The sequence below is a fragment of the Solanum verrucosum genome, unplaced genomic scaffold (genome assembly GCF_900185275.1).
Source record: "Solanum verrucosum unplaced genomic scaffold, falcon-dt-bn FXZP01000101.1, whole genome shotgun sequence".
Lineage (NCBI taxonomy): Eukaryota > Viridiplantae > Streptophyta > Magnoliopsida > Solanales > Solanaceae > Solanum > Solanum verrucosum.
The window spans coordinates 2,106,387-2,134,351 of NW_026020111.1; the positions used below are offsets into that span (position 1 = coordinate 2,106,387).

Below are 27,965 nucleotides of genomic sequence, written 5' to 3' on the forward strand. Positions count from 1 at the left end.
TTAGAATAATCCAGACCTTCTTGTTGACTATATCCTTTTGCCACCAACCTTGCCTTATACCTCTCAACTTCACCAAATGTTCTATACTTGATTTTGAGCACCCACTTACAACCAATAGGGGTCCTGCTAGGAGGAAGAGGAACAATGGACCATGTATTATTGAGTTCAAGAGCAGTAATCTCAGCTGTCATTGCCTCCACCCATTGAGGATCCTGACAGGCTTCCAGGTAAGAGTGAGGCTCAGATACCTCAGAATAAACACCTAGAGATGTCTGGTAAGATGGAGTCAATCAAGAATAATACATATACTGTGACATAGGATAAGTGCAGGAAGTGTGGGCGCTAGGAGTAGCATAATCATGTAACCATATAGGTGGTCTGGAAGGTCTAGAGGATCTCCTGAGAGGAAAAAGAGGTCTGGGGGGTTAAACAACAGTAGATGAAGGGTCCTCATTAGGCACAGAAGACACTGCAGTATCAATGGAGCATGAAGAATCAACTAGGGATAACTCATCTGGAAAGGAAAGGCCTGGTAACAAGGGATCAGGAGAGGATTTGAGCTCCTTAAAAGGAAACACCTCTTCCTTAAAATTAGTGTATCTACTCACAAAGAATGATTTAGATGCTAAATCATAGAGTATATAGCCCTTTTGAGTTTGAGAATATCCCAAATGTACAGCAGGTACAACCCTCGGAGCAAACTTGTCAACTTTCTTTGGATCAGTGGCATAACATAGGGACCCAAATACCTTGAGATGACTGAGTTGAGGGAGGTGGTCATACTTCTTAAATGGAGATTTACCATGCAAACACATTGTGGGCAATCTATTGAGAAGATACACAATTGTAGATACACAAAAACCCCAGTATTTCAAAGGCACAAAACCTTAGAGCTCTGTCCATGTTAAGTATAGATCTATGCTTCCTCTCAGCAACCCCATTCTGTTGAGGGGAATAACGATCAGAGCTCATTTCAACATAAGAAAAGATGCTCCGGAAGGGGAGAGGAGGGAAATGTGAAATGTGGAAGCAGTGGAAGATGTCACTTCTCGAAGAAGAGGTTTGTCGTTTAATTTAAGCATCATACAGTTCCTCTTTGATACTTCTATGTTTTACATACTTAAAAAGACTTGCTGGATTATCTTTTAACAGGAAGCACAGGGTAAAGAGCTCAATCAAGGTTCCTGCTATAAGTAACAAACTAGCGATATTCCCCCGGATGAGTATTCTTGGAGAAAATATGGACAACCACCGATCAAAGGGTTTCCGCACCCTAGGTATTATTCTGAATTAACATTATTGTCTGTAAATTTGAACGGAATTACTAAAGGTTTTGCCATGATTGCTTCTTAGTATATTACACGTCTTGATGTTTGTTTCTGTTGCTCTTTTTTGTCTCATAGATATATCTTCCACATGCCAACGTGCTCAAGTTTTCCCCTTTGTTTTGCTTGAATGTGTCTTTGTTGTCTTACTTGGCTGGTGAGATAGCAAGTCCCTGGATATTTAGCAGATTGGATAATTTATCAGGATTAACTGAATCGGCTTTGTTAACATCTTTGCTAACTGAAGGGGGATGTTGTAATGGTTCATTTGTTGATAAAGAATTGCTAAACTAGAGAATGTGAACTGGCTGCTTTGTGTAGTCTTACCTTACCGACTAGGTTTTTTTGTTCGCTGGTAGCTCCCCGAGGTGTGCAATTTCTATGATTCAAGCAAAACATAAACTCAGCTAAAGTTTTTCTTGGATTATGCTGGGGATACTATAACTGTAGCAGCATGAGAGGCTGTCCTGCCAGGAAGCACGTTGAGAGATGCTTGGAAGAACCTTCGATGCTTATTGTCACTTACGAAGGAGAACATAACCATCCTAGGTTGCCATCTCAATCGGCAAATACATGAGATCTTTAGAGAAATGCTAGCAAAGATCATTATCACAAGCCTCGAGAAATTTCTCATACTCTATTTTTGATCGGCTGCAATTGTTCCTGTACATATTTTTCTTTGAAGTGCAATGCAGATGGGGCCAAATAAGCAAGGTTCAATTAGAATGATGCAGTGAGACTTGAGGTTTCCTAATTGTAAGAATATCCTCATAAAGTATGACTCCTTTTTTGAAAAAAATTTAGGATTTTTGCAAATTATCTTTTGTGCTTATTTAATAATCATACTACTTAGGATGCTGATCTTCGGTTGGACGGTAGATTTGTTTAACCCTACCAACAAAGTAAAAGTTCACATAGCCAATCAACTGAGCTAAATGTCTACTCCTACTGCCCCTGAAACGCAGGAGCAGGATGCATTGATGGTCAGGAAAAGAATAAGAATATTTATCAGGAGTGAATCAGGGGTTTGTCCCTTTGATATATTATGCTTAATAAATGACACACGGTGACTAGTGGCGGATCTAGGATTTAGAGTCCGTGAGTGCCAAATAGACTTATCGATTAACAATTATAAAAAAAAATAAAAATGTGCCAGCTGTTTTTCCTTAAAAAAGCGTGCTTGGAGCCTTTTTTTTCTTAAAAAACGTCTAAAGTAAATTTCTCAAAAAAAAATAGGTACAAATGGGATTTGAACCCACAACTTCAGCCTTCTAAAGTTGCCCTCCTACCGTGGCATCACAAGCCAATTTTGTTCTTTAGGTGGCACACTTTATATTTATATAAATATTATATATATATATGTATACCTATGTATATATAGAGTTTCCGTCAAAGTTCGGGGATGGCGTGGCACCCCCACACCCCTTCATAGATCCGCCCCTGATGGTGACTGATGGTTTGCTCTTTTGCTTTAGTTGGGAATAGGAATGATGTGCATTATCTAAAGCAACTTTGTTTTGTGCCTTTCAATTCTTCTAAAAATAAGATCAACTAGTTGGATTCAAGTTCAAGTTTAGTGTAGGTGTTGGAAATATCTATCGGATCAGGTTCATTCATAAGGAGTGTTAATTAGACTGATAGTTCATTAGTTTATTCTTCTTTATAACTCTAATCCTATTGTATAAATACACCATTATGGGTGTAGTAAAAATATGCAGGGTTAGTGAAACGTTATACTTTTCTCAAAGATATATTTAGGCTGTGAATAAAGGAAATTATTTGCGTCCAGAGTCCTGGTTGCTGTAGATCCATTTTCACTATGGAGAAACCCATAAGTCTTCTGATTGGTACAAATCCGTTTTCACTGGGGAGAAATCCATAAGTCTCCTTACTAGTATTTACCTATTCAAAATACTAAAGTGATATAAAAAATCTACGCTGACCGGTAAATATTCGGATAAATAAAAAGGGTACTTAAGAGTCGTTAGGTTTTTTTTATCCCTCCCTAGGACCTCTAACTCTTTTTGCTACCTTAATAACTCACACTCACGAGCTTAAGATTCGAAAGTGAGAGAGTGTTCACCATTCGAGAAATTCTCTCTTGTCAAGTCGTTAGGCCCACAAATAGATACGTTGTGTTTCCTGTGAAAGGGCATGCGGTACATCATGTCTCATTGTAGTGGAATATGGCAAGCAAAGCACTAGCTAAGAAAAGAGTGCAAGTTAGTGCTTCACAAACTTTTTTTTTTTCACTCGGTGTCCGGTATCTACATTGAAATCCAACTAAATTTGGGTTCCGAAAAATTCCACATTGAGGAGGTAAAACGCTCTCTAACAAAAGTGACTTCGTACCCTGAAAAACTCGAACCCTAAACCTCTGGTTAGGGATGAAGTAAATGCTTCACTAACTTGCTTCTCTTTATCTTGTTTCAAACTGCTATGCTTGTGCCCTGATTTGAAAGCTGAATAGGCCATTTGCTATCTTTATCTTAAAATTGAGTCGATAAGACACTATGGTTTCTGCTTTTATTTCCCATTGTTATTATGGAGTCCGTACAGTTAAATCCAACATCAGCCTAACCCCAACTAGGCACATATTTTATCCTTCAGACTCTGTGTCCCAAGGTCTATACATGAAATCTTCTACAATTCACAAGATATAATGCAAGTAAACACATGTTTAATTACTAAGTTAAGAAAATCCTAGCCTACTTGGGTGCTAAGAAATTGTTGATGAACCTTTTCTAAGAGATTTCGACTTTGTGAGAGTAATTCGTGACGAACTAGGATCAAAATTCCTTGGGTTTTCATCTCCTTTGCGCAGAAAATTCTCCCCTCCATTTCTCCTGTGCCATGAGTGTCTTAGGATGATTTTTTGAGCAGCCCTCCTCAAATTTTTTCCTGGAAATGGGAGGAAAATAAAACACCTCGTATTTCACTAGGGTCTGATTCCCGTCAGCCGGCTATAGCAACCATGCTGGCACCATAGCGGCACCGCCGTAGCGGGAGTCTTCCAACTATGGTTGAGTGACATTAGCCCGACTGTATTCAAGTTTTTAAAAATTATTGTGTGCCCAATTTTTTAATTTGGTATCATATTTGAAAAATTTTAGGGTTCTGGAGTGCATTTTTAAATAACGATGAATACGGTTGTTAAAATTGAAGACTCTTAGGAGTGTGTTGGTATGAATTATACTTTTGTAACTTGGGTATTACTAATTGCTAAATTCTGTTGAATATTAATGAGTAAACTAGATTATAAGTAATGATAACTATCTAGCAATCAACTATCACAATGTGGGTTTTATCAATTTCTAACATGTAATGCACTAAAATCAATCTAAGACTTTAGTTCAACAAAATTATTTCAAGCTTCAGTTGTCAATTGAATTATATCAGGTCATTATCACTAATGATATTTCACAAGCAACATTAGTTTGCAACCTTAAATTATAGATGAAAACATAAAGAAATAGTTGAACCCATATAATTTCAACATTTTAAATCAATTAAACAAAATCCAATTATAAGTTAATCATTCATACAATACACAACCCTAAGAATAGAGAGATTAGCTATTAATAACGAAAGGTAAAATAAATATACCAAAATTCTCATCCATTGTAGCAACTTGATTCGAAATTCTAATATTTCAATCCCAAAGACCTTCAATCTCAAGAAGGTTCTATACAACCTTCAAGTACAAGCTTAATCCTCAATAGTAAAGTTTTTGCAGAGAGTACTAGAAAATTCAAAATGGTAAAAAGTGTTTTCTCTCTCTTCAAAAAGATATTTATACGTTTACAAATTTCTTCATAATTGCTCTCAGCGTCTGTCATGACCTAGACCATCGTGAGTGACACACACTAAACCACCTGGTGGGAGAACCAACTACTAACCCAAAATTAAACCAACATGTAATTTCTAAAACCAAGACATCAAATAAATATTAAGAAAATAGTTTAAAAGCAACTAAGGAAATGAATAAACTCAATCAATAGTCAAATGTTCATGCAGAATAAATTCCTAAGAACTGAAATTAAAGTGGTAGTACCAAATCTCTAAATGTAATCAATAATGGGGATGCAACCCCCCAAAAACTTAGAAAACATAATCTACTAGTCTAATGTCTGTGTCCAAAAGAATAGACAAGAAATGATAGAAGAATCCATCACAACCTGAAAAAGTAGCTCACCCTTGAATTTAAAGTCAAATGTCTCTTAACTGAGGTCTCATCTTAGCTGTTGAAAGATGTCTTGTACTTAACAAGGGAAGAACATGACATTATCAGTACACAAACCACTGGTAGGATTACACGGTCAGTACAAGATATGAGTTTAAACAATTTACTACATTATAGTAACACAAGTCAAAACATACAACTACAATCACCAATATATATATAGACTCCTAGTCACAACATCATGAAACAACAAACACGTGGATGCACGTCCCACATAATCACAAATGCAATTTTTTTGTCCTTTCAAGGAACCATAAACACATACCCAGTTCTCTCATGAAACCCTTATACAAGTTGTTAGTGTATCAACATGGTACCCGAGTCAATAAGATTTTATAATTATATCAGGTGTCATATCCGATCCAACTGTTATCCGAGCCAACCATTAGTATTTTTGTACCGGTGTGATACTTAAGTCAACCAACAATCACAAATAATCATGAAAAATTACAAACACAATGGACAACACTTCTTGAAAGCCTCAAGTCACAGAAACATGTCTATTGCATGAGATTATCAACATGATGTCATTTCGTATGCTTCCTTATGTTTTTCTTAACATGCATTGTACCAATGATACTATATAGCAGTAGACATGCATACATACATATACCAAAAAATATGTAACCATCACGTACCTCGAATCAAGCCTCTTGGAAACTCTAAAGAACTCGAGCTTTCCCCTTTTAAAATGCATTGGCTTGTTCTTGATCTAAAATAGTAAATAAATGTAACAATCAATAAAAAAAAAAGACCTAATAATATCCGGATCTTACCCAAATCCTAACCCCAAGCCATTTCATGATCATCCTCGCCAACTTGGGGTTTTTTCCATCATGAAACCATGCCAAAACCCTCCCTCAAGAGTAATAAATTATTCTAAGGCTTAAGAATCAATTTACAAGTTTTGGGAGTAACAAACTTACCTTTACCGAAGAATTTCAAGGGAAATTGAGTGCAAACAACCCTAAATTTCCCCTCCCAATTCCAAGAACAAAAGTGCAAAAAATAGGAGGTTTTAGAGTTGTTTCTGCATAAAATCCCGTTTTACTCCGCTATAACAGAACTAACCCTGCTATAGTGCCTGCACACACCCACTATAGAGGACGCCTCCCTCTATATAGGACTATGCGAACTTCAAAGAATAAAAAATCCTTAAAATCCCATTTTTGACAGCACACATCTTTCCCTTGACATCCCGAACGACCCCTTTCACGCCAAATTTGATTTTTGAAGTTTTACTCACCCGAATTCGATTCTATGAAGCCCTATGGGTTCCTTATTGTCTTGTCTACAAGAAAACTTCCACCAAGCCTAGACATTTAACCCCACCCATTATCAGACAGTCCTAGAGTGCACCTAGTTCAAATTCCTTCTGAGGTTGACCTACCCTAAAATTTTTGAGTCACTATCCGAAAAGCTTTCTGACCCAAATTCTTTCACCATTGCCCTATTAGTAGCGATCGGGATGGATCGTTATAGTGTTATTTCGGTGAACTAAGTCGAGACAATCAAGCCCGTCGGGTTATGCGCTAAATGGTAGATTTCATCTCCACTCAGACTTTTCAACTTTGATTTTTCTTTCAGGTGCGTATTACATTCAGCGACACCAATGACCATCGCCGAATCATTTCGATGACACACCGTCTTCTCCTTGATATTGCCAAACTGAGATGAACTTGAGGGTTAAGAATTGTAACCTTCGGCGATGCGCCGAGTCAACTTGGGTGACGCTCAGTGTCGCCCTTGCATATTTCTTCAAGTCTTTTGACTGCTTTTGATCTCCTATATCTCCATGCTTATGGTCTCATAACTGAAATACAAATACATTTTGATCAGAATAAGATGTAAATGGACATTGAGAACACTACTTTTGGTATACTAGAAGGACTAAAATGAGTCCAAAATTCTCTATTCATTAGTGATCTTCCATAATTTTTTAAAACTCTTTTCATTTTTTTAATGACACCTAATTTTTCTCTATACGTTTTACTTATCACTCCATTCCAATGTACCCCTTAACTTTGCAAAAGTGTCATATATACCTTCATGGATTTCAATTTCATAAAATAAATACAAAAAAAATAATTTAATACTATTTTTCACTTTCATTAGAAAAAAAGAGTATGTCTGAGTCATTTGTGTAATGGTAAGAATATATGTAAGTTACTTTTGAAACAAGGGATATATCAACTATAAATTGTAAAGTTGAGGGTTATATCCGATCCTTTTCCCTTTAATTTTTAGTTTGAAAATATGAGAAATAAAAAGAAAGAAACGTGAATGGAAAAAGAACAAAATAATTTAAGATTGTTCTTTTGAGGCTACATTGTAAGTTATTTTTTTGTATCTGCAAAAAAGGGGGAATCTATGATAAATTTTACGAAAAAGTGTCAAATATACCCTTGTACTATTGGAAATAGTCTATATATATCCTTCGTTATACTTTTGGATCAAATATACCTCTACCGTTATACTTTGACACATATATACCCCCAATTTTAATGGAGGGACACATGTCAACTTAAGAATCAAATAACCACCTACAATTTTAAATACTCAATTCCTTTAAAACCCACCATTTCCTCTGGTGACCCACATTGAACCAAATCCAAAATCTTCTCTTTTGTTTACTTCGATTAAACAACTATTCATATTTTCAGTAAAAAATCATGTTTAGTATCTGTTGTTGTTTGGGGTAATCTGAGTGCTGAGTTTTGATATTGATCGAAGGTCCTATGAACGAAGCGTAAAAACACAATGCACACTCGACAAAGTTTGCTTTTGGTTATCGATTTCTGAATCCAGATCTCCGGGCCTTAATCATTCTGGTTTCGGACTGCTTTTAATCGGATCTGATTTCTGACATTTGATATTTTAGATTTGGTTTCTCCTTAGATTAAAAAAAAAAACAAATCCATTTCCATATTTCCATTAAAATCAGCACTCAACCACGACCAAAGCTCACCTTGAAACTCAAGGAAGAAGTGAAAAGCTTATACCATCTAATTGAATAATGGCACGAAGATCACATGAAATTTTATGACGAACTCTTTGCTGATTTTTCAATTTTGCTAATCGTATTTTTTAGGGAAATTTTTGCATCAAAGTGGATAAGACAACTGACAGTAATAATGCAGTTATTTGCTCTACATTCCCAATTTCACTACACTAATTTTCTTAGTTTTTGCTTCAAAGTTAGATGGAGAAAAGAAATATTAATAGATAGAGATGAGTTTTCAGCTAGTGAATCAATGATGAGGAGAAGTTCTTGTAGTTAACTTGTACAGTATAACCGGCCCTTCCCTGAACTCCCGCAAGTTTAGTGCACCGCAAGCACTTCCTCCTTGAGTTTTTAGATAGAGAAGATGACTTATGAAAATGGGTTTGGTTCAAGGTGGGTCATCAAAGAAAATGGGTGGATAGCAAAGGAATTGGGTATTTGAAATTGGGGGTGGGTTATTTGATTCTTAAGTAGATATATGTCCCTCCGTTAAAATTAGGGGTATACATGTGCCAAAGTATAGCGGTAGGGGTATATTTGATCCAAAAGTATAACGAAGGGTATCTATAGACTATTTCCAATAGTACAAGGGTATATTTGACCATTTTCCTTTAATTTTATATGAAGATGAGTGTAGAAATAATTTGATCATTAAGATAATAAAATCGAATTATTCATTAAAGTAAAGAAGGTAAAAAAAAAAAACTCATAGTTGAGGAAAATCAAATGTACCTCTTAACTTTGGGAAATAATCAAATATACCTCTTAACTTTATGAAAGTTTCAAATATACCTATATAGATTTTATTTTTTTAATAATATATCGAAAACATAAAATAAAATTAATTTGTAACAAATGATATATCAGCTCTAAAATATACCTATTTATGTAATAATAGAAGTGTATATGAGCCACTTTTGTAACAAATGATATATCAATTCTAAATTTTGAGTTTGAGAGGTTTATCATGTCATTTTTCCTTAATTCTTTTGGGGTCAAGTCTTGTCTATCCTCTTTTAATCGAGTTTGGTAGATATTAGATTAAATATTAAAAAATGGTTTAAAATATTATGATTTTACTATTAGAAAAATAATTATGTGATTTTGATGAAAAAAATATTCTTATATGTCCATTTATGGAATTTAACTTATGAAGCAATTTAAATAGAAAATATATAAATGACAAACCATATGTACTAACATCAAACCAAATCTTTTGTGAGAGAAAATCAAAACGCATTCCAATTCCTATCTTGTCTTCACTCTTCACACTTTGGGTCTGTTTGGAAAGTCATATGATAATTGGAATTGATGTGATTACTAGGATAGTAAATTGCAAGAGTTTTTGGCCAAAATCATTCTTAAAATGTACCTCAAACTTAAATTACATCTTTAAAGAATCATTCCTAGCAGAAAACATCCTTAAAGTATTTAAAAGTGGACGATTTTCATCCTTCTGCTTGAATTTATTAGAAAACTAACAAATCCCACAAAAATCAAGTCATCCATTAGTAATTATTATTCTTAGATATGCCAAAAATACTAATCGTGAACTTTTTTGGTAATTGAGTTTAGCATTATTCAAAATCTTTTAATTTGAAAGTTTTTTTTTTCCATGTAATTTGATATTAAAAATATTATTAGTTGAAATATTTTTTTTATTAATAGAAATATGTTTCTTCTCAACATAATATGCTAGAAACGGCGTTTGTTGGAGACTTCCGCTTCTAATAATGTAGAATGACTCAAATGCGAGACATAACGATATTTTGATCACTTAAATATCAGATTGGCCAAAAAAATTATTGATCTAAATACAGTTTGACTATGAAAAATGTAAAGATAATCAAGTTCCAGCTTCTTTCCGTTACTAATGAGAAAAATAACAGATCATGTATCCCCACACCTTCCAAACATTTTGTGTTTCGGTAAGCAATAGTGTCTAAGATTTTTAATATGTTTTTTTCAGGAACTTCTTACAACAGGTAATGAAATTATGCAGTAAAACTTTGTTGATGGTCACATGAACTGCTCATGTTTTTGTAGGATCCTTTAGTTTTTTGATGATATCTAACAGAAGGATGAAACCTGTTCACTTTTAACTATTTGAAGGATGTTTTCTGCTAAGAATGATACTTTAAAAATGTAGTTTAATTTTGGGGTATAGTTTAAGGATGTTTTTGGCCAAAAACTCTAAATGTCAACACAGTAATTACACAACCTAGTAATTACACCTACCTGCTTGTTTGCCACAGTGTAATTACAATACAATTACACATGTGCTGTTTGGATGTACAAATGCAATGATAAGGTTATATTAAATTTGAAAAATAAAATTTAATTATTTAAACTAAGGTCCTATTACCCCCTGAACCCATTTTATTTTTTGTAAATTTGTACACCTTTTTGGCTTACATAGAATCCTAATATCTCCCACGCGCCTCAATTGCGTGGAGTCACGGAGTGTGCCACGTAAGACAAAAGGTGTACAAAATTACAAAAAAATGAATTCGGGGGGGGGGGGGGAGGGGGGAGGAGAGGGGGTAATAGGACCTTAGTTCAGTTAAGGTGTGTTTTTGAGATTTCGGTCATAATCTAGGGGGGTATTTATGCCTTAACCAGTAAAATTACTCTTTTCTTTATTGCTCGTTAAGGAATGTGACAGGTGTGTACCAACTCAGACATGAAGAGTATAAAAGTTCTTAAATACTAAAAATAATACCTATTACAACCTTCGCATTTCACAGGGTTTTAGGGTTTTGATTTCCCTTTTTCCTTTTCTTTCGAATTTTTAATTTTTCGCCTTCGTCTAGGATTACCAGCAGACCGAGTTTATTCAAGTCCTAAATCTCCTCAGGTATATACCCAAATTCAATCAGAGATTCCCATGTTAATTGATATACACGTCCTCACTATATATGATAATGATTTATTATGTTTTTTTTTCTTAAAGTAGGTAGATATACTCATTTGTGTCAGAAGCATTTTTATTGTGTTTTTTACTCTATGTTAATTCCATGTTTTCCTTGATTGTATCGATGATATGAGAATCATATCCATCACCCTCCGTGTCCACCATTCTAGGAAGGCGCTGACCACCCAAATTGAAAAGGGCTACCTCTAAAAAAGCTACCTACTTGTGGTAGAGTGAAAACTACCTAGTGTGGAGCCGTTGAGGCTCTCCTACATTAAAAGCTAGCTTTTGCAGTGTCGAAGAATGGATATTTAGAGTCCCCAAAATTTGTATAAGAAAGTTATTGTCTATATACATGGTCTTGGGAAATGGATAACTTTTGAGTTGAGTTAGGTGCAAATGTTAATTAATTTCTTTGTATGATGAAATGTAACATGGAAGCATAATGTATCCGTTGCTATTTATAAATAGTTAATCTAGAGTTGACAGATGGTTTAAATAGGACTCTCGGTGAAATTATAGTAGTGGCAGAAGGAGATTCAAAAATTAATTTTTGAGATAAATACTAGAATGTATACCTAAGATTTAAATATATGATCTAAAATAAATTTTGAACCCCATTTGCCACTACACTAGTATCTTCCCTTATGTCAAAGGAGATTTAACAATTTACATATAACTAGAAAGATTATGTTTGCCTTAGTTACACAGTATAATTTTTTAACAAAGGGGATCCAATTTACAACATTGCCAAAACCTAGTTCCACCACTTAATAATAGTGCAAACTGCGAACTACCTATTCTAAATGGAATTGTCTTCTATAAATAGTACTTAATAAGTTTAATATAATATATAGGCTAAAATAATAGTGCTAATTGCTAACTAACATTTCTAAAAGATTAGGGGTGAAGTAAATTGAAAACATAACATTAGTGGGATGAAACCAAAAATGTGTTGTATAATTTTTGACAGAGATTGTTTGTGCATTTTTGAAAGGAGATTTTTTTTTTATTCTGCTTTCTGAACTCATGAGAACATTAAATTTGTACCTACCAAAAGGATTTGAGACCATATTAGGACTTGTATGTTGTGGGGTCTACTTAAAAAGAACCCTTCAAGGCCACAATTTATCTGACGCCACGAGTAATTGTTGGGTTTTAAAAGATGTGAATGAAATTGAAGAGTTGTGACTTTTATAAAGAGTTTTGACTTTTCTAAAGAATTGCGACTTTTATGAAGAATTGTGACTTTTTTGAAGAGTTGTGACTTTTATGAAAAGTTACGACTTTTCTGAAGGATTGTGACCTTTTTGATAAGGCACAATAAACACCCATTCACACTACCATCTATTGTCGTAGTAGTCGTTGAATAGTTTTGAGATAGATTGCTTCTCCTATACATAGCGTATGTTTTCTTTTATATATTTAGTAGGACATGTATTGATGGATGTGGTTAGCAGGATCGAGAAATAGGTGGTTTGCACCTATTTAGTTTTGTAATGGTTCACTTTGGCTTTGAATTGAAAAGTTTCGTTCACCAAAAAAAAAATAGAGGGGTTCCTCTTATTTTTCAATAACAAATTTTTGAACTTCTTTCTTTTCTATTAAATCTAGTATTCTATGTGTACTTTACTGTTGCTGAGTGGTTTGCTGACACCGTGGTTTTAAGTATCAATACACTGGTGAGTAAGATTATTCTATTATGAGAGGATATATTCCATTAACCTCGAGTACTTGAGGGGACTAATTTCCTGAAGAAAATATTGTGCATTCAGTGGGTTCAATTTTCTTCTTGGAGAAAATATTTTGTTTATTATTTTTCATCTGTTTCAGATTCTATTTTCTTTACTAGTTTTAAGTTTCTAGTTTTGAAAATATTTGTTAAATTTTTTTGTTGCTTACCAAGTTCTTCAAAATTAATGTTCTATGTATCTTAGTAAAAATTTCACACCAAAGGTGGCTTTGAACTTTAGGTATTTATGTCAAGCATGTTGCATTATATACAAACATTCTGCTGATCAGCTTTGATATTTTTTTGTGTTTCATTTTTTCCTTGGGGGGAGAGTGTTTTTGTAGCTCATGCTGAAAGGTTTTACCTTTATCTTCATCTGAAGCATAACTTCTTTAGGTCGAAAATTAGCTATCTTGTTTTCCTCGAGAATATTCCCAACTTTTGGCTTTTCTCCTTTAGTTGTTTTTTTCTCCAATATTTTATAGACAAAAATGGTTTGCTTTCTACTGTGGACTTCTAACGTTTCTTTATTTTTCTATGGTTTCAGACTTTCATTAGTATCAACAGAGTTAGAGATTTCCAGCTAAATGTCCGCCAATGAGGAGATTGGGGAGAGTCGTGCACGTATTGTATATAATGGGAGTGCTTCTAGAATCAATGAAATTGGTCTTCAACTTTATCCAGTTTCTGAGTATGACTCTGGCGAAGGCTTACCATATGCTCCTGTAGATTGGCCAAATGCTGGTGATAAGTGGGGCTGGCGGGTAGGGAAAAGAGTTACAAGTTCAGGCACCTTTATAGATAGATATCTGTATCTTCCGAAGCATTTTAAGGCTCCAAAAGGTGGAAAGAAAAATGCTTTTCGAAGTAAGATTTCAGTGAAAAAGTATCTCCAGACTGAGTATCCTGGCATGGATATAAACCAATTCTTTGCCTCATTTAGTTGGATGATTCCTTCGAAGCAGTCGCCAAGCTCAAAAGGTTAGCTTCGACAGGGCTCTTTGGTATATAGCATGTAGATATTTATTCGGTTGTTTGCATCAATTAAAAAAAAACTTACCACATCTTCTTATTGACCAGATGCCAAATTTGTTTTCTTTTTAATTAGATATTGATTTTGACTCAGATATGAAAGAGAGGACTACATCTTCAGGAACAGAATTGCAGTCTTTACTATCTGATTCTCCTATAAGAGCCATTACTTGTAAGGCTGGTAACAGAATCTGTAGCAGTTTAACATTAGAAAATCCTTTTCCGGCCATGCTTTGTGATATATGTTGCAGTGATCCTGGTTTTTGCCGAGACTGTTGTTGCATCCTTTGCTGTAAAACTATCACTTCAGACTATGATGTGTACAGTTACATTCGATGTGAAGCAACAGTAGATGGCTACATATGTGGACATATTTCCCATCTAGACTGTGCTCTACGAGCTTACATGGCTGGGACAGTCGGAGGAAGCATCAATTTGGATGCACAATATTTATGTCGATACTGTGATTCAAGGATGGATTTGGTTCCACATGCTCTGAAGCTTTTAAACATCTGCACATCTGTTACTTCTCATGCTGACATTGAAAAGATTTTGAATGTTGGCATTTGTATTTTGCGTGGCTCACAAAAAAGAAGTGGAAAAGAGTTGTTGCATCGTATTGAATCAATCAAGGCAAAGGTATAGCTAATTGATGAATTGTACTTTTCTTTCCTATGATGCTATCTTTTTCCATTTGAGGTTTACAATTACCAGAATGATCAATTTGATAATCATATCAGCTTACGAAAGGAGTATGCATTCAAGACGCATTCAAAAAGGAAAGTTGTGTGGATAGCACTGGTAACTTCTCTGCCTTCACATCATCTTGTTTGTGTTGATATGTTACTTCGACTTGAATATCTATATCTGAGCAAGACATTTTAGTGTGTGCAAATGTGGTTCTCTTGCTATAAGTATTGTTTATTTCAGGACACAAATATATACATTTGTTGATTTTTTCAAGTCGACTACCCTACGATATAGACGATTAGATAAAAAAACATATTATATAAGACATAAAGAGATAAAAGACATAGTTGACACAAAGATTTTTATACTTGTTCGAATCACCGATGTGGTGCCTAATCCAGTCCCCATGGTTTCTTTAGAGCTTGAATGTTTCTGATTAGACAGATAGCCTGTTGTGAACTCCTTGACATGGAAGATTACAATTTACTTGTTGGTCACATCCTCTACTCGTATAGTTTTCTAATATCTCCTTTTCTTTTCTTTTTCTAAGCACTAGTTAACTATATTGAAGACAATCTTTTTACAAGATAAAATAGTGAATAGGATAAGTGTGTGCTCTTTTTCCTTGTGGTATGTGGCTAACTTGTTTCCATCTTTAGAAAAGTCAGTCTTCCTTGAGGCAAATCAATCTTCCTTGCTTCTGATAGGGTGTGCTTTCCTTCTAGTAGGCTGCTGACTCGTCCTGATTTCATTTTTACACGAGCTAATCTCCTCGATTCTGGTACAATTGTTTATCAGTCTTCCTTAATTCTGGTAGTGTGTGACTTCCTTCCGTGTTTAGATTTATGCTTTCTTTTCACAGATTTTAGATGTATCTCTTTTTTTTTAGCACAGATTTTCTAATGATGATGTCAATATGTTATATGGTTCTGCCTTTAGCTATACTACTCAGATTTACTGGAGCGTATCTGTTGCTGATATATACGGATATTGTTTTTATTGTGCTTGTGATTCTTCTTACTGGGCTTGAAGTGCAACCATATTTTCTAATGATGGTGTCTATATGTTTTGTCTTTCGTATTTCTGGAATCCTGCTTCAGTGCTCAATTTGATGTTATTAACGAATCTTTTGGCAGTTCATACCCTACTCTATTTCTAATGTCATATAGGATTCTTTTAATCCTTCACATTTTGGACAATGGTTTTCATGAAGCTGTTTTCTTGATCATTATAGCTAAATCTGGTACATTGCAGGTTCTAAATCTCACCCGGAAGAAAAGGTGCTAGATGATTTCTTCTGATCTACCTAAATGTTGGTGGCAAAGTTACCCTGCGCTGATGGGAGTTAGCAAGTACTTGGTGGAATGTGCTTGTTTAGCTTGCTATTAGAGCAAGAGAGTAACATAATTAAGACTGTAAAAGTAGAACCCTATATCAATTTCATTTTTGTTTTTCCTATATGCTCCTTCACTTCCAGTCAGGGGTATAACAGGAAAACAGAACAAGTTAAAGTTTGTTCATTATTTGACTGGATACTCGATTTTGATGCCATCATTTAACTTGTTTTTTTTTTTTTTTGCATGTGTACTGTTTTGTATAACTTCGGATATACTGTGTTCAAAGTTGGTACTAGCTTACATGTAGTTTGGTAGTGAAAAGTAGCTTGTCTTTTGAATTAACTAAGACAACCGTATCTAACCAAAGTTATCTTTGCTACATGTTAAATGTAGACTGTGTATGGAATGTCCCTGCTTGTGCCGCTTTCTAAATCTGCATTTCTTTTTTCCTTAGTATAAGTAGATCTAAAGGTAAAATTGACACCGATATAGTGGATATAATTATGAAGCGATACAGGGATGAGAAAATTCCTATTGACAAGTTTGAACTTTTCATCGACATTGCAACACCTACTGGTTATTTTTTCTTTTTGATTGATAAGTGGTTTGATTGCTCTTCAAAATGGTGTAAGAGATGTAGTCTACAGAAATTTAGGATATCATTCATCCTTCAATATTTATAAAATCTTGACAGCAAAATATTTATGAGAACTGGTGCTGAGGAATTGTAATCTGGTGTATTTTTTAAAAGTTTGAGGTACGGAATCTTCGAAAGATTAGGTCACTTAGCATTACGATAGAGAGGGAACAAGCTGTTATCCAAGCACCAACTCTTGAACACTTGTCTTATTCTAGTTATTCTTTGGAAGAATTGGATATTGCTGAATATCTGAATCTGAAATCTTTAGAGTTATCTGGTCGTTTTGCTTCAACAAGGCTTAACATTGGTTGAAGTGAATCCTTTAGGGTCCTGAAGATAAATAATTTGCAAATATTTTTGTAACACCTCGCTATTTGAAAGAACTAGAAAGAGCTAGAATTAGAAAGAGACATTTTTGGAAAGAATGAAAAATCTGGAAAAATTGGTTAAGTTATGTCAAGTTTGAGTTTTTGTCAACTTCAAACGACCATAACTCCTATTTCAGGGTGAGTTAGGTGTGCTACCAGATACCGTAGGAAATATCTTTGAATTATCTTTCCAACGCCGCTGAGTTTTCTTGATTCCGAGTTCGTATGAGTGAGATATGTCCATTTGAAGTTGGGCTGTCTAGATAAGGAAAGTCAAAACCGGATATTGGAAGGGTATTTTGGTATTTTCCATACCCAATTAAATTATTTCGTTTTAGGTATTTAAATAGGGGTCTGAACTGAATTTGGTCAGTTTACGCTTTTGAAATTTGAGTTAGGGTTTTGAGAGAAGAGAAAAGAAGAGGAGAAAAGAGAAGGGAAAGCAAGGAATCCTCAAGTTCTTGAAGCTAAGGTCGTGGATTTCGTCAAGGGGTGATCCCTATGAAGTACGTGAGCTCACATAGCGTTGGGTTAGTTCACTCATGCGCCAATCATGATTCAATTCAGCGAAATTGTGTTTTAGAAAGAAACGATTATGAGTTCTTGATGAAATTCGCTCAAGTTCTTGTGGGTTCTTGTTGTTGAAGTTTCTTGAGTTTGATTCATGAAATAAGGTGTTGTTTTGAGTAGAATCTTACACATTTTGGTGAATTAGTCGATTCTAAGTGTTTGGGGAAATAACTAATTGAATTTAGAGGGTTTAGAGTTGGAAAACGAGCAAGAAAATTCGTCAAAAATCTGGAAAGGGGGCTGGGGAGCCGCGCCTCTCAGAGAGCCCCAAAGGGACTTCTAAATTTTGGGCCCTAGGACACCACTCCAGCTAGAGCACCCCACCCCAGCTTCTGAAGTTTCCCTCCTAGCGCCCCGCGCCTCTCAGAGCGCCAGTGCGCCAATTCTTCCACCTTTTCCTACTTCTTTCCATTCTAGTTCCCTAGCAATGTACCTATTTTTTATAGTCGATTTCTACACTCTAAGGTACATCTAAATATCACGAAATCATCCATAAACATGAGATCACGAGCCTTGAATCCATAATTCAATTCAACGAAAGTTAAGAGTCAAGTTAAGAGAGTCTTCCAAAAGTCTTTTACAAACGTTTTAACTTTGTTTTAAGACTTGAGTTTTGGGTTGAGTAAAGAGTAAGAGTAAAATTCATTTCTTCAAAGATTATACGGGAACTAAGTATTCCCAAGAGTTGAAATGTTTCACATTTAAACAAAAGAGGAAACACTGATTTCCAAGAGTGCCTTTGATCTAGTTTTTGAGTAATTTTCTCAAATCACAGAAAGAGTTTTGTTTTTAAAACATATGAGTTGAGTATATTTTGGGAATAGTATTGAGCACCGATATGGGGACGAGTTCATAATAACTCAAGTTTCCATAAACCATGTAGTCATCATAGGTAGAAAGGATAATACTTTTTAGATGACTCCTTAGTGATTTTTAGCTAGGAACTTAGTTGAGGTGTTCTATATCATGGCAAGGTATATGATAGTTCTGGCAGCGTGAGTGAGACGTTGTATCATCACTTAGGCTCATAGTGGTAGTTGTCGGTTAGAGACACTCCCACAGTATTATATTACTTTATATGTAAACTGAGCTGCTATTGTATTTCTTTAATACATTGAGTTGTCATCTACCGTTTTAAATGCTTTGTATAAACTGCACCCTTATTGTTGTTTTCACTTTGCATTTGAGTTGAGTATTCATGAATTGAGTAAAGTTAAGGTAAGTGTTCTTTTCAGATTTGTTTCAAGCTTATGTCATGTTTAGTTTTCCCCTCACATACTCGTACATTCAATGTACTGATGCCATTTTGCCTGCATCATTTTATAATGCAAAAACAGGTAACTAGGATCAACATCCAGCACTTCGTTGATCCAGTTGAGCACTCAGAGTCAGTTGGTGAGCCTTCTTGCTATCCGGAGGACCTCTTTATCATTGATTTAGTACTTTAGTTGTTAGGATGATCTAGGGTCTTGTCCTGACATCCCTATTTGTTTTAGAGGCTTCATAGACGGATCAGTTATAGTTCTATTGTGTTTCCATTTTCAGTTGTTGATGTTAAGACTTAAGTTGCCGTTTCGGCTAGTTTATTATTTCTTTAAGATATTGCATGAGTTGTCCTTTGGGGCTGTTTTCTATTATTTATGCCTTTCGCTATAAGTGAAGTCAGGCCAAGGGTTCGCTTGGGGCCGACAATGGTTCTCGAGTGCCAGTCCCGCCCAGGGTCTAGGCTCGGGACGTGACAAACTTGGTATCAGAGCCCAGAGTTGAAGAGTCCTAGGGAGTCTATGAAGCCGTGTCAGTAGAGTCCTAGTTATCAGTGTGAAGCGCACCACATCTATAATTAGGAGGCTGCAACATTTAGGAAATTCCTTCACTTCTTTCATACTCTTTTTGTGCAATGGAGTTCATCTATATAAAGTCTCTTTCTAACTCATGCTTGCGCGTGTATTTCAGTTGATCATGCCTCCACGAAGAGCTGTCCGAGGTCGTTCTGCTAGGAGGAAGGTTGAGGAGCAAGGGGTACCTAATACACTTGAAGTGCAACCCCAAGGAGAGGTCACCAATGCTGAATTTTGAGAAGCAATTTGAATGTTAAGTCAAGCTGTGACCAACCAAGTTGGAAAACAAAGAGGGGCTCAATAGGAAGAGGTTGATACTTCGAGGATCCGCTAGTTCTTGAGGATTAATCCTCCAAGCTTCAATGATTCAATCACTATTGAGGATCTGGATTTTTTTTTTGAGGAACTGCACAAGGTATTTGAGGTAATGCACTTTGCCGATGTTGTGCGAGTGGAACTAGCTGTATATCAACTAAAGAATGTTGCTATGACTTGGTTTGACCAGTGGAAGAAGGGTAGAGTTGAGGGTGCACCCATTTTGACTTGGGCTATGTTTGAGGAGGCTTTCTTGGGGCGTTTCTTTCCCCGTGAACTGAGAGAAGCCAATGTACGGGAATTCCTTATCCTTAAGCAGGATTCACTAAGTGTTCATGAGTACAACTTGAAGTTCACCCAACTTTCTCGATATGCTCCAGAGATGGTTACAGATATGAGAAGCAAGATGAGTCTATTTGTTGTTCGGTTGTCCCATCTGTCAAGCAAAGAAGGCAAGACAACTATCTTAATAGGGGAGATATAACAAGGTTGATGGTTTATGTGTAGCATGTTGAGGAAGAGAAGTTGCCTCAGAAACAAAGGTGAGTACAATAGTTAAAATTCGCAACACTTCAGAGCTAGACCTGCCCAGTCTTTGGGTAGTGTGGCACAAGAAGGTAACTGGGCTCCTGAATGTGCTAAGTGTGGTAGGAACCACCCAGGTAAGTGTCATGATGGCTCCACAGTTTGTTTCAAGTGTGGACAAGAGGGTCACTTCATAAAGGAGTGCCCTAAGAGCCGGCAAGGTAATGGGAATAGAGCCCAATCTCTATCAGTTGCTCCACCAGACAGAGCTGCACCTAGAGGAGCTACTTCTGGTACTAGCGGAGGAGCAAACCGCCTTTATGCAATCACTAGTTGTCAAGATCAAGAGAATTCACCAGATGTTGTCACTGGTATGATCAAAGTTTTTACTCTTAATGTCTATGCTTTGCTAGACCCAGGAGCAAGTTTATATTTTGTGACTCCTTATGTTGCAATGAATTTTGTTGTTCTTCCTGAGAAACTTTATGAGCCCTTTTGTGTTTCTACACCTGTTGGGGAGTCTATTCTAGCTGAGCGAGTCTATCGTGATTGTGTCATTTTCATCAATCACAAGAACACCATGGCTGATTTAGTTGAGTTAGACATGGTAGATTTGATGTTATTGTAGGCATGGACTGACTTCATGCCTTTTATGCCTCAATTGATGGTAGAACTTGAGTTATTTGGTTCCAAATTCCTAATGAGCCAGTTATAGAGTGGAGTAGCAATTTAGTAGTGCCTAAGGGTCATTTCATTTCGTACCTTAAGGCGAGAAATTTAGTTTCCAAAGGGTGTGTCTATCACTTAGTTCAAGTTGATGAATGTTGAGACACCCCCTATTGAGTCAGTTCCAGTTGTGAGTGAGTTTCCAGAACTATTTCCAGATGATTTACCTGGAGTCCCTCCTAAGATAGATAGACTTTGGTATAAATATTCTTCCTAATACTCGTCATATATCTATTCCGCCATATAGAATGGCTCTAGCAGAGTTGAAAGAGCTAAAAGAACAGTTCAAAGATCTCTTTTATTAGGGTTTTATACGATCAAGTGTCTCACCTTGGGGCTCTCCGGTCTAATTTGTGAGGAAGAAGGATGATTCCCTTAGAATGTGTATAGATTACCACCAGTTGAACAAGGTTACCATTAAGAATAAGTATCCTCTTCCGAGAATTGATGATCTCTTCGATCAACTTAAGGGTGCTATTTGTTTTTCTATGATAGAACTCAAATCAGGCTACCATCAATTAAGAGTAAGGGAATGTGATATTCCAAAGATAGCATTCAAGACCCGTTATAGTCATTATGAGTTCCTAATTATGTCCTTTGGTTTGACTAATGCGCCTGCAACATTCATGGACCTTATGAATAGGGTATCCAAGCCTTATTTAGATATGTTTGTTATCATATTCATTAATGACATACTAATCTATTCGAGGAATGAGGAAGATCATGCTAGCTATCTCAGAATAGTTCTCCAAACTCTAAATGATAGGGAGTTGTAAGCCAAGTTCTCTAAGTGCAAGTTTTGGCTTGAGTCTGTGGCATTCCTAGGCCACATTGTTTTCGGTGATGGAATTAGGGTTGATACCCAGAAAATCGAGGCAGTGCAGAATTGGCATAGACCCACATCTCCAATTGATATTATGAGTTTCTTGAGGTTGGCTGGATATTATAGAAGGTTCGTAGATGGGCTCTCATCTATTTCATACCTTTGACCATGTTAACTAAGAAAACAATTACGTTTCAATGGTTTGAAGCTTGTGAGAACAACATTCAAGAATTGAAAAAGAGGTTGACTACTGCCCCAGTATTGACCTTACCCGAAGGTACTCAAGGTTTTTTTGTGTATTTTGATGTGTCTAGAGTTGGTTTGGGTTGTGTGTTAATGACGAATGACAAAGTTATAGCTTATGACTCCAGACAACTGAAAGTTCATGAGAAGAATTACCCAACCCATGATCTAGAATTGGCTGGCGTAGTATTTGCTTTAAAAATATGGTACCATTATCTTTATGGTGTTCATGTGGATGTGTTCACCGATCACAAAAGTCTTCAGTATGTGTTTAGCCAGAAAGAACTTAATCTCACACAATGAAGATGGTTAGAGTTACTCAAGGTCTATGACATGAGTATCCTTTATCACCCAGGTAAGGATAATGTTGTTGTTGATGCCTTGAGTAGATTGTCTATAGGTAGTACCGCCCATTTTGAAGAAAATGAGAAAGAGTTAGCAAAAGATGTGCACCAACTTGCATGTTTGGGAGTTTTACTAATGGATTCCATATAAGGAGGGGTAGTGGTGATTAATGGGGCTGAATCATCATTAATGTCTGAAGTTAAAGAGAAACAAGACCAAAATCCTATTTTGCTTGAATTGAAGGCAAATGTGCATAAACAAAAAAATAATGGCTTTTGAACAAGGGGGGATGGTGTATTGAGGTATCAAGGTAGGTCAAGTGTACCAAGATGATGGAAGAAGCTCATAGCTCTAGATATTCCATTCATTCGGGTTCCACAAAGATGTATCACAATTTTAGAGAAGTTTATTGGCGGAGTAGTATGAAGAAGGGCATTGCAGAGTTTGTTGTTAAATGTATGAATTGCCAACAAGTTAAAGTAGAGCACCAAAGGCCCGGTGGTATGATACGCTCAAATTACACCTCCTTTCAGAAGCATAAGCGATCGTTATCAAGTAAAGAACCCAACTTGTAGGTTGGGATCGATCCCACGAGGAAAATGGTTTAGACTTTACTTTTAACCAACAATTATATTCAATTAGTCAAATTATTTCCAGAAACAGGTAATAAAAAGGGGGGTTGTACTTGTGTGAAACGAATAGCAAGACTTAATATTGTAATCAGTAATTAGATTCAACTTTGGTTGTTATCAAGATAAAAGAAATAACTAGGGTACACGTGTTCCCCATAATCTCATAACGCAGTAATCCTAGTAATAGCAATCCTTTTCTAGTGTATTACATGCAAAGTGATAAGTTAGGTATCTCTAAATCCTTGGTCCGGCATCTAGAGAATTTCACCCCGCACCTTGGTCCGGCTACGTGTGTATAATTTACTAACCCTTACCTTTACCTCATATTAGACATCATAATCGATGTTTGGCTTAGTTATTACTTCGCACCAATCGACACTAGCCTATTAGATAGTATCACACTAAATCTATGTTGATAATTCTTTTCTTGTTAATTACCTCCTTGGTCCGGCAAGTAGTAACAAGGCGAGTTCTAACGTTGGCCACCGTTAAAAAGACTTCTAAACGAAAGAATTATCAATGCATGCAAAATACTAGTCAAGAATTGCTTATTTACTATTCATACTTTGTTAATTGATCATGGTTCCCACAACCCTAGTTGTGAATTTAGTTACTCATATTAGCAAGAACACAATTCATAATCGTAGATGGAGAAATCATGAACTTACGTCAAGAGAATAGTAAACCCAGAAAATTAACTTGAATTTCAAAGCCAAAATCTTCAAAACGAACTTGGGAAATCAATAATTGCTAGGGTTGCAAATTAATCTCCAAAGTTACACAGCAAAAATAGAATAATAGTGTCTAACCCCCAAAAACGAGGTTTACATGTCCTATTTATAGAAAACAAATCCTAAATAAAAAAGAAAACAAATTAAGGAAAGTTTTGTTCAGGTACGCGTCTTTGATCCACGAGACTGACTTACGGACCGTCGATTGATCTACGGTCCGTAAGTCCCTTCCGTCACTCGGGACTTAGAAAATATTTCGGCATCCCAAAAATCAGCTTCTCTGAAGCAAACGACGGACCAGCAGCACGGACCGTAGATCGATCTACGGTCCGTCAATCCCTTCCGTAGCTCCATACTTAGAATCTTCAAAAATCAGGTACTGGAACCCTCACAGTCTCATCCTACGGATCAACAGTACGGTCCGTAGATCCATCTACGGACCGTAAATGGGCACTGTGGTTCCACACTTGGTCAGATTTCCCTGATTTGTCCTCAACACATTCCTGCTGGTCTACGGTCATCACCTACGGACCGTGAATGGACCTACGGTCCGTAGATGACCTCCGTGGATGCCTTTTTCTGCATTTCCTTCAGCTGTCTCTAAACTTCCGCGCCTGAACACCTTTCCTGCAAAACATGATAGAATACATAAAAAACCAATATAAAAAGGCCCTAGACACACACAACTTGTAAGTGAAATGTATTAGAAATACCGTAAACTCACGGTATATCATGGTACGGATTAGAATATAGAACTTCTGGAATGGAAGTGGGAGATGATTAATATGGATTTCATTACTGGCTTGCCATGGTCTCGCAAGCAGTATTATTCTATTTGGGTGATCGTTGATAGAATGATGAAATCATCCCACTTTTTGCCGGTAAAGACTATCGATTCAGTAGAGGATTATGCCAGGTTATATATTCAAGAGGTAGTAAGACTTCATGGAGTTCCAGTTCCATTATTTCAGATAGAGGTGCACAATTTACTACACAGTTTTGGAAGTCTTTCTAGAAAGGTTTGGGTTCAAAGGTGAACTTGAGTACTGTTTTTCATCTACAGACAGATGGTCAAGCATAGCGCACTATTCAGACCTTAGAAGATATGTTGAGGGCTTATGTGATTGATTTCAAAGGTAATTGGGATGCTCACTTACCTCTTATTGAATTTGCTTGTAACAATAGTTACCACTCTAGCATCCAAATGCCTCCTTTTGATGCTCTTTATGGGAGAAGGTGCAGATTTCCTATTGGATGGTTTGAAGTTGGTGAGGTTGGGTTGATAGGACCAGACTTAGTTCATCAAGCTATGGAGAAAGTGAATGTTATTCAAGAGAGGTTGAAAATAGCGCAGAGTCAGAAATCTTACACTGATGTTAGGAGAAGGGAGTTTGAGTTTAAAGTAGATGATTGGGTATAGTTGAAAGTTTCACCCATGAAGGGTGTTATGAGATTTGGTAAGAAGGGAAAACTTAGTCCCCGGTATATTGGCCCTTACAAAATATCCAAAAGGGTTGGTAATGTAGCTTATGAGTTGGAGCTACCACAAGAGTTAGCAGCGGTTCATCCGGTATTGCATATTTCCATGTTGAAGAAGTGCATGGGATATCTTTCACTTATCATACCAACTGAAGATATTGGTATCAAAGATAGCTTATCTTATGAGGAGATTCCGGTTCAGATTGTAGATTGCCAAGTTCACAAGTTGACGACTAAGGAAGTAGCATCAGTCAAGTCCTTTGGATGAATCAGTTTGTTGAGGAAGCTACTTAGGAAGCTGAGGAGGACATGAAGAAGAGATATCCACATATCTAAAAATTCCAGACCAATGTACTAATTCTCTTCTTAGTACTCTTTAATTGATATGCTTTAAGTGTTACATTTTGCTTGTTGGGTGTTTGAGCTAGATAATACATGTTAAGCCCTTAGCCTACTAAGAGTAATCTCATTCGAGGATGAATGTTCCCAAGGGGGAGATATTGTAACACCTCGCTATTTGATAGAACTAGAAAGATCTAGAATTAGAGAGAATCGTTTCTAGAACGAATGAAAAATATGGAAAATTGGTTAAGTTATTTAAGTTTGAGTTTTTGGTCAACTTCAAGCAAACATAATTCCTAGCTCAATATAATTTAGGTGTGATATCAGATACAATAGGAAATATCTTTGAATTATATTTCCAACGTCGCTGAGTTTGCTCAATTTCGAGTTCGTATGAGTGAGATATGTCCATTTGAAGTTGGGTTGTCCAGATAAGAAAAGTCAAAACCGGATTTTGGAAGGGTATTTTGATCATTTCCATACCCAATTAAATTATTTCGTTTTTGGTAATTACTTAGGGGTCTAAACTGAATTTGGTCAGTTTATGCTTTTGAAATTTGAGTTAGGGTTTTGAGAGTAGAGAAAAGAAGAGGAGAAAAGAGAAGGGAAAGCAAGGAATCGTCAAGTTCTTGAAGCTAAGGTCGTGGATTTCATCAAGGGGTGATCCCTATGAAGTACGTGAGCTCACATAGCGTTGGGTTAGTTCACTCATGCGCCAATCATGATTCAATTCAGCGAAATTGTGTTTTAGAAAGAAACGATTATGAGTTCTTGATGAAATTCGCTCAAGTTCTTGTGGGTTCTTGTTGTTGAAGTTTCTTGAGTTTGATTCATGAAATAAGGTGTTGTTTTGAGTATAATCTTACACATTTGGTGAATTAGTCGATTCTAAGTGTTTGGGGAAAGAACTAATTGAATTTAGAGGGTTTAAAGTTGGAAAACGAGCAAGAAAATTCGTCAAAAATCTGGAAAGGGGGCTGGGGAGCCGCGCCTCTCAGAGAGCCCCAAAGGGACTTCTAAAGTTTGGGCCCTAGGACACCACTCCAGCTAGAGCACCCCACCCCAGCTTCTGAAGTTTCCCTCCTGGCGCCCCGCACCTCTCAGAGAGCTAGGGACGCCAGTTCTTCCACCTTTTCCCACTTCTTTCCGTACTAGTTCCTTAGCAACGTACCTATGTTTTCTAGTCGATATCTACACTCTAAGGTACGTATAAACATCATGAAATCATCAGCCTTGAATCCATAATTCAATTCAAGGAAAGTTAAGAGTCAAGTTAAGAGAAGTTCATAGAGTCTTCCAAAAGTCTTTTACAAACGCTTTAACTTTGTTTTAAGACTTGAGTTTTGAGTTAAGTAAAGAGTAAGAATAAATTTCATTTCTTCAAAGATTATATGGGAACTAAGTATTCCCAAGTGTTGAAATGTTTTCACATTTAAACAAGAGAGGAAACACTGATTTCCAAGAGAGCCTTTGAGCTAGTTTTTGAGTAATTATCTCAAATCACAGAAAGAGTTCTATTTTTAAAACATATGATCTGAGTATATTTTGGGAGTAGTATTGAGCACCGATATAGGGACGAGTTCATAATAACTCAAGTCTCCATAAACCTTGTAGCCATCATGGGTAGAAAGGATTATACTTTTTAGATTATTCCTTAGTGCTTTTTAGCATAGACTAGTGGATCCACTTACCTGAGGAGTTCTATATCATGACAAGGTATAGGACAGTTCTAGCAGCGTGGGCGAGACGTTGTATCATCACTTAGGCTCATAGTGGTGGTTTTCGATTAGAGAAACTCCAACAATATTATATTACTTTATATGTAAACTGAGCTGCAATTGTATTTATTTAATACATTGAGTTGTCATCTACCGTTTTAAATGATTTGTGTAAACTACACCCTTATTGTTGTTTTTACTTTGCATTTGAGTTGAGTATTCATGAGTTGAGTAAAGTTAAGGTAAGTGTTCTTTTCAGATTCCTTTCAAGCTTATGTCATGTTTAGTTTTCCCCTCGCATACTCATACATTCAATGTACTGATGCGATTTGGACTGCATCGCTTTATGATGCAAATATAGGTAACCATGATCAATATCCAGTCCTCGTTAAT

The 27,965-nt window shown here is 36.2% G+C and overlaps 2 protein-coding genes across 2 annotated transcripts in view; both read left to right on the plus strand.

Moving 5' to 3' along the window:
• Positions 1 to 27,965, plus strand: part of LOC125825438 (uncharacterized) — a 1,130,247-nt gene that overhangs the window by 769,407 nt on the left and 332,875 nt on the right. The gene's annotated exons all lie outside the window — the stretch shown is intronic.
• Positions 13,806 to 20,515, plus strand: LOC125825489 (uncharacterized). Its single transcript, XM_049504816.1, has 7 exons — positions 13,806 to 14,199; positions 14,327 to 14,889; positions 14,991 to 15,051; positions 16,195 to 16,220; positions 19,809 to 19,874; positions 20,109 to 20,347; positions 20,389 to 20,515. The coding sequence occupies exons 1-7, from the start codon at positions 13,806 to 13,808 to the stop codon at positions 20,513 to 20,515; spliced, it is 1,476 nt and encodes a 491-aa protein (XP_049360773.1).

Coding starts and splice junctions, on each gene's coding strand:
- LOC125825489 (XM_049504816.1), top strand. CDS start 13,806: ATGTCCGCCAATGAGGAGATTGGGGAGAGTCGTGCACGTATTGTATAT. Junction 16,221..19,808: donor AATCTCACCCGGAAGAAAAG/GTGCTAGATGAT, acceptor CGTGTATTTCAG/TTGATCATGCCTCCACGAAG. Junction 19,875..20,108: donor GGAAGGTTGAGGAGCAAGGG/GTACCTAATACA, acceptor GAACTGCACAAG/GTATTTGAGGTAATGCACTT.